Source organism: Parus major, chromosome 1A, assembly GCF_001522545.3.
Source record: "Parus major isolate Abel chromosome 1A, Parus_major1.1, whole genome shotgun sequence".
NCBI lineage: Eukaryota > Metazoa > Chordata > Aves > Passeriformes > Paridae > Parus > Parus major.
This window is the reverse complement of record NC_031773.1, coordinates 70437930-70445635: the sequence shown is the minus strand read 5'-3', so window position 1 is coordinate 70445635 and position 7706 is coordinate 70437930. Positions and strand designations below refer to the sequence as shown.

At 40.3% G+C, this 7706-nt stretch overlaps 1 protein-coding gene across 1 annotated transcript in view; it reads right to left on the bottom strand.

Moving 5' to 3' along the window:
• Positions 1-1651, bottom strand: part of LOC107204210 (potassium voltage-gated channel subfamily KQT member 1-like) — a 481393-nt gene extending 479742 nt beyond the window's left edge. Inside the window, 1 exon segment of the mRNA XM_033514697.1 lies at positions 1269-1651. Coding sequence (XP_033370588.1) covers positions 1269-1651 — 383 coding nt within the window.
• Positions 1652-7706: the final 6055 nt, after the last annotated feature.

The following is a 7706-nucleotide window of genomic DNA, read 5'->3' as shown; positions in this document are numbered from 1 at the left end:
TTCTAATCCATATCTCACAGCAAGAAATAAGTAATTTTCTTAGTTATTGGTTTTAAACCACGACATGGAGATAAAAGCAACACAGATGATGAAACAAATGCATTTTAGCAAGATTAGTAGTCTCCAGTAGGCTTAAATCATGACTATTCATATATTTAAATCTACACAAATCACATCTGGTTAGTCCTTAGGAATAAAGCATGCTATAAGCATAGTCCTTGAAAGAGGCCCTATCTTTTTGCTTGGAGAAATTTCATGAATCAAAAAATCCTTTCAAAAATAAGTATATGATGTGGTGGGGGAAGGATGCAAGTATTAATGAGACTATCTATTTTATGCTAAGTAGAAGAATTAGCGTTCATTCCTAGAATTACCATGTATTTCTCTGGGCAGTTCCTTACTGCAGCCAATGATAATGGGTTTATTTCTAAAATGCAGTCAGGTCATAGTTTATCTCAAACAAACAGAGTAATTTCAACACTCTTCATTTCTTTAGGAAATATGCTAATTTTATAATAAAAGTAAGGACTTTTGGCTCAGCTGGCCAGTAAAACTTGCTCTGGTCTCAGTGAGAGCAAAACTGGACCTTTTCTACAGCTAAGATGACAAATTATCTTTCTGTTATGCAGCATTCAGAACAGTAATTGAGGTCTTGCTAAGCTTGACAGATACCATAAGCATCTCAAAGGAAACAGTAACAGCTGGATTAATACATTAACCACTGCTTTACCAGGGTAAATGGAAGCTTTAATTGCCTCCTTGCATGTAATGAAAAACATTTTACTAAGTTTGTACTCATTTCACATTGATGACTACAAATCAATTAAAATTAGCAATGTTATATGTTAATCTAACAAATTACTTGTTTTGGCTCTTTACACGAGCAAAACAAATTTACAAGAGCAAATTGCGTCTGATCACAGCTGGACATCTGGTAAAAACTACAGTGTCTGAAGCTGGAACAGTGTAAAGCAGATCAATCAGCAATCAGAAATGCCAGGAGCATAGAGGACTTGCCCTCAGAAATACCAAATATACATGTACATCCTTGAAAACAAAGATAATTTGGAGAACAAAAAGCCTTCTTTGGGAACTATAGTGGATATAGTGGCTGATTCTTTGAGGAACTGCCTTTTCCATTGCCTTCATGAGACAACTTATGGAACAGGTTTTGAGCCCAGGAGCTCAGGTACTGATTCCAGGCTGATTCAGTGGGCAGTTTCAGATTTTTCTTACACCAAAGATCATGTGAAAATGTAGGTACTTACACAGCAAAATGATAGATAAAACACTTCCACCCACTGGGCCTCTCCAGGAAGTTGCAGACCTGTCCCTGTGTGCTGGTTTTGGTCAGATACTGGCTCTGGAAGCACTTTGTGGTTTGGGCCCTGCCAGCTCCACTGTCCAAGCAGGCTGCAGGCTTTGTGCCTTCCCCAGAGCTCTGGGGAATCCTGGATCCTTTATCCATGGGGGGGTCTGGATTCAGTGCCACAGGAGAATACTGCATGGTGATGAGGTTCTCCCTGACTTCTAACAATGCTGCAGATTTGCTATTTCCACTCAGAGTGCTCAGCTGGAGAGTGGAGCCTTGATCCTCCCCATGGTGGTTACACACTGGGTACACAGCAGTTTCTCCACCACCACAGGACATCCCACAACAACACACTGAGGTATTGCTGCCTCAGATCAATATTAGAATCATGAAGGAGGGATTAGATGTCTTCCCTGCACAGGGTTCTCAAGCGGCTGATAAGATGACTTTGTGCTCCTATCATGGAGCTTCTGTGTGACACAAGTGTGAGCTGCCAGCCTGTCACCTGTTGTCACTTACAGCCTCTGAAATTATATCAGAAAAAACTATGAGACAGTGACACCAGAAGGAACAGGAGTCTGGGAAAAGAAAGAGGTTGAGACTTCTGGAGGAAGGAAAGAAAATTAAGTTTCAAAATTACATTGTTAAGAAGGAAGCCTAGAACTATTTAAATGGTGAAACACTTGCGCAGCAGCAGAGACTTGAGAGCTGATCCTACCAGATTACTTTAAACTCAGCAGTTCTTGAAGTGCCCTGATTAGAGATGAAGTGTTTCCCAAAACACACCTGAATGAGGCTTTGAACTTCAACACCTACACTTCAGGAGAACTTATCTAGAACATTACAGGAAGATTTTAAGACTTAAATAAATTACTTTAGTTACCTCACGGGACCTGATCTTGCAGTCCACAGTACTGTGGAACAATTTTTCTCAGGTATAAAAAGGAGGATGCTATTAATGATAATTGATACTGGGAGGTTAATATTGCTACAAGGGAAAAGATCAAAAATTCCTGGCCTGAACCTCAATTTTTTACAAGCCCTTCTATGTTTGCAACTAATTTTGCTACTCTCAAATAAGTACCTAGACAAAACAGAAAAGACAATAGGATTGTTCTAGATCAATACATATTTCATGGAGCAGAATTAAATTGTTGCTAATATAGAGCAGCAATTTCTTAGCAGCAATATTAAGAGTTTTGTAAGACTAGGAGTGGATGTCTTTTTTTCTACTGCCTTATTTCTTACATACCACATTCAGTAACTTTAGCCTCAGCAGAATATTTTAGAGAGACCATTTCAGCCTTCATCCCCTGCTTTCTAAAATTAAGCCTATTTTTGCTGTTGCTTAAAGCTCCTCATATGTAGTGAATGAACTTATATTGCAGTACATTAAACAGAGTCCTCCAAGTTATTTCACAAAATATTTATATATATACATTTTAACATGACTTTTTGCACTGAACTCATTTCTTAACACTCATCATGGAAAGGTGAGCATCAGTTCACATTTCCACATCAGTCCTAGAGCAAAGAGAGAAATACATCCCTTCCCTCAGCAGTTCTCTTAATGAAAAGCTGGAGGGTGCAAACATTAAAGCACAAAGCCCTTCATCCAAGCTAGCCTGCAGCAGATCCCTGAGAAGCACCTCTAAGAGCATTCTTCCACTTTGGGGTGCTGAGACTGCCTGGACAAGGCTGGCTATGCAGAGCTGCAAGCACAGCTCCCTAGAACACCTTTCCTGTTGCTGCTCCATCCACACACGGCATCCCACAGACACAGCACAGAAAACCCGAAACCAGCTGGCAAACGGCACCTACTTTCTCCAGGCGTATCCCTCTCCTGGCGGCTGCTGCACACCGTAGAGTCCCTGGAGAGATGTAGGAGAGGAGCTGCTGCCCGGCTCTGCCCACAGCCCCCCAAGTCCCACCCTGAGCAAGGTAGGGTCCCTCCCTTTGGGCTACCTTATATGGCTGCCCTTGCAAAAGGCACTGCAAGAATCGGGAACAGTTTGGATGATTTCAGAGAGAAGTTACGCCTGTCTCTTCCTGCTGTCAAAACCAGCAATCACAAGCAACAGCTTAACTTCCCTCACAGTCTTTTTCTTATCTGCAGACCCTTCGTTGCAATGTGTTAAAAGCAGCCTTTCCTTACTGCACATCTTTAAACACTGAATTAGGTGATGCCTGTGGCAAGATGGAGGCTCTGCATCCTCCTTTCATACTGGGGAAGTCTAAACAGCAGCTTCAGTCGCTCAGGGGGTTTTCCACCAGTTTTGACAAAGCCAAAAGCAGTGCTTCATTGTTCCATCAAGTAATGGAAAATCAGGGTTCTTTAATGTTGTTGCCTTTCTGAGGCCCAGGTCATTTTTTGTATTAATTTGGGAGGAAGAGAATCCCAAACATAACCATTTCAGCATCAAACACCCCATTTTAATTTTGACCTCTCAAATCAGGAAGAAGAAAGCGAATACTGCTCTTTCTCTCGTTTCCTCTCTCTTGTAACAGAAAGCAGACTGTTGTCTGCAGCACCAGCTTTCCAAACTTAAGCTTCCCACTTTTCCAGAGCCAGGAGTTTGAGAACGGAACAAAGGTACCCCTTTCACCCTATGGTTATTGTCAGAGGGGAAATGCTGCCATTGGACATAGTCTTCACTTTTTATCATAATTTCTCATGGGCAAAGACATCTCTTTCCTTGGAAAGATTATTCCAGAAAGTTATTTTTTAGTTTGCCAGTTATATTTCTATACTACTGCAAAACTCCAAAACAAAACAAAAACCCAAACCATTTTAGTTCCTTTATTTTTCCCTGATACATGATACATGTAGTCTGATCTAAAAGCCAACCCATCCAGAACATTTTTCTTGGATGCTGTGTTGCTCAGTTTACCCTGTGCACAGAATTGAATACATTATTCCACACAATATGGCAGGTCATTGAGAACTGATACCTGACTGGAGCCACAAAAATCCTTCTCCAGGTTTTTGCTTCTTCCTGAAATGCTTGCTACATCAATTAATACTTTCATACTCTGCTCTATTAACTTTTTCAGAGAGTAATTTGCTAAATGAAAAAATTGTTGTGTGTCCTCATCTCTAATCTCCTGAATGTAATTACTCAAGCTCTACAAAATAGCCAAACTATGGAGGGAAAAAAGCATTAAAAAACCCCCAAAACAAATTAAACAAAAACCCCCAACCAACCAAACAATAAAGAAGTAATTTTCGTGGATATTTTAAAGTTAAAAATAAGTTTCCTTTGAGGAAATAGTCAAACCCAGCTTTACTGCAAAAGCAAAATCTCAACATAATAGCAGTGGATTTGAAACAACAGCAGAAAGAGAAACCAAAGCACCTATTTCTTGATTGAGGAAAAGATGATTTAGTGATAAGATTTTAAAATGCTGAGATGTGGAAGACTTGAACTCATTCCTTCACACACCCCCAAAAGCAGTATATCGCATTTTTGAGTCAGAATCTCAAAAGGCAATTGGTCACCTCACTAATTTATGACTTACATCAAATGCATGTCTTCAGGAATGTCTAAATGCTGAAGTGTTCACTGTTAACTACAGATGCACACAGCATCCTGCAACTGTATGTATACAGAAGCATGACTTCTGTGGCTGAGCTCGCTTCATGTCTTTAATTTTGGTGGGCCTGGTGCCAACCCTGTGCTCAGAGAGCACATCTTCTTCACCCTGACAGCACTGCATTTAGCACTAGATTTGGGAATTTATAACCAAAAGGCCAGGGTGGGAAGGCACAGAGAAATGTCTGTCTCTGAGATGCATTTTTGAGCCCCTTCTTGAGGAGGAGGCACTTCTTAGAGAAAAACTTAAACACAGCACCACTGGCACCACCCATCGCTGTCTCCTCCAGGGGCTGTTTTAGAAGGAAGTGTTAATGAGTCATGCAAGAGACAGATAATATGTAACCCTTAAAGCTAGAAAATATCTTGAAGGGTAAATAATAGATGATACTTGCAAAACATTCCCGTGTCTCTCTGTTCCTCCCAGATTCCATTCTCCAGACATAAGCTCCCTGCATCAGTGCTCTTGAAGATCTGCTCTGGATCTGTGAGCTGCAGCACTGCCAGCACTGATACCCAGGAGCTGAGTGCCACACAGCTCTCTGGGTCAGCTCACTGGGATCTTAATCGTGATCGCATTGGGGCACAATCCAGTGAGTTGTGTGTCTCCAGCTGGTGATGACCAGAACTCCTTTAAGGGGGCAAAAGTCCAGCCCTTGCTCTCTGATTCCACTTCCAGCCTGGTGGGCTCTTACAAGAGACTGTAAACAAAGGTAATTAAGAATCATGAAATGGGGCTTCAGCTCTGAGTTCACTTAACAGTACTTGAAAAACTAGTTTTTTAACTGTAGGCTGAAAAATGGGGCAATATTTGTCTTGCCAATCTGTTACACAGTTCAGATGTCTGTGGAGCACCTGGTAGCACATGAACACCATTATTCTCCTTCACAAGAATATGCTGTGTATAAACTAAGATCATCATGACTTGTACATTGTGCTATTGGAAAGATGGTGCATGTCCAGACTGAGACACTGGGCTTCCATTCTCTACAAAAGTTTGCGAAGTGAAATGTATTTGTAGCTATTTACCGCACAAGGAAAGATAGGATGTGATAAATTGCCTTTTATGAGTGCTGGTAGTGCTTCATCATTTTTGTATTAAAATAGATAGTCTACAGGGCTCACTGCTTGACCCAGAGTAGTGTCTAAGAAATCCATAAATCTTTTATTTCCACTTCATGATGGTAAAAATGCCTGTAAGAAACTAACTTCACTCCTGCACTTACGAAGGTTTTTTTCTCTCTGTTCAAACTAAAACTAAAATATTTTATTGAAAAAATGAACAGAAGATGCAAGTTCTTCAAGAAATGCTTGAACTTCTTAACAGCTATGATGTGAAGAAAGTGTAAATATCATAGTATGATGCATATAATGAATGTATAGATATTAGAATTATCATAAATATATAAAATTTATACTAAATCATACTTTAAGATCAAAATTATTGTTGATATGCTGAGTCTAATAAACTCTATCTGCCTGATGGAAATTAAAAAAAAAAATCAATTAATTCACATGATTATTAGAGGGGGAACTAGTAGCAACTTTCAGATCAGGTTGTCTGCCTGTTCCTACAAAACCTGTCCCTTTCATTTCTGTAAGATTCATCAACACTGTAAGCACCTGAGCATAAATTTTATTCTTAGAATCTCTAGTTCTACTTTTGACTGGTTGGTTAAAAAGCTATTCAGCCACTTTTGACCATGGAAACAGAGGAAAATGGGCAGCACTTTTAAAATAAGCCCCACTGATAACCAACATCCACAACCATCCCAAAATGAAACCAACAAAACACAACAGCTTGTGTACTGAAACCATACTTGAGGATGTATCCCTTTCCAAAGTATGTTCAGTGGTACCCATGAGATTCAGCACCCTGGAGAGAGCAAAGAAACCCTGCTCAACAGCCCCCTGCTCTGCCCCAGACCCCCATCCTAAAATCACATCTCACCACCATTATGTAAATGAGGGACTCCAAGTCCTGTTTTTCTCTCACTTTGTGAGTCCTGATGAGTCCACAGCCATCCAACATGTATCTCCTAAAAAAACCCCTGTGTTTTTAATGCCAGCAAGGATGTCATGTATTCAGTTTATCTTTGTGTGTTTGTGTGCGTGCGCGTAGGTCTCTGGGTTATACCATAATTCTCCATACACTGCAGCCCCTGTGTACATGAAAAATCTCAGATAAGCAAATCACTTGTGTGGCTTAACTATTATTCCAAAGCCGTTCAGGGAACATTTCAGTTTTCCATGAAGAATAAGCATATTCTGTGCCTCAGTCTCTTCGCTCAGTATCTTGTCACTATTTTATGTTGTCTCCCAGTACAAGGAGCAGGGAGATGCAAGCTGAAAAACCAGGTGAAAGAGCTGACAAAGAAGTGTGTTTTGCTCTGCTGGAACTGGGAAAGGTTTTGATTCCATTACCTTTGCACCATAGTTCAGCAAAGTTTCAAGAGCACTAATTTCATTTAGACAAATGCCAGCATCACAGGTCCTTGTAGGAAAACATTTTAACAACAAAGGCATGATATTTTACTAAAAGCCTGTCTGCACAACCTAGCTTTCAATCCAGGCAACAATTCGAAGGGCAGTGTCCTTGAAACTCTCCTGGAACAGTGAGAATGAAGAAAAACAATGGCATTGTGTATAAGGAAAAGAATGTTAAACAGTATATATTAACCAATAGTGGCTTGTTAAGTCGCGCAAACCCTGTAGGACCCTATAAATGTGTGCTAAAGATAGAAATAAAAGACGTTTGCTATACCTCTGTGAGGACTCAGTGAATAGTCTGAGTGGTTTTC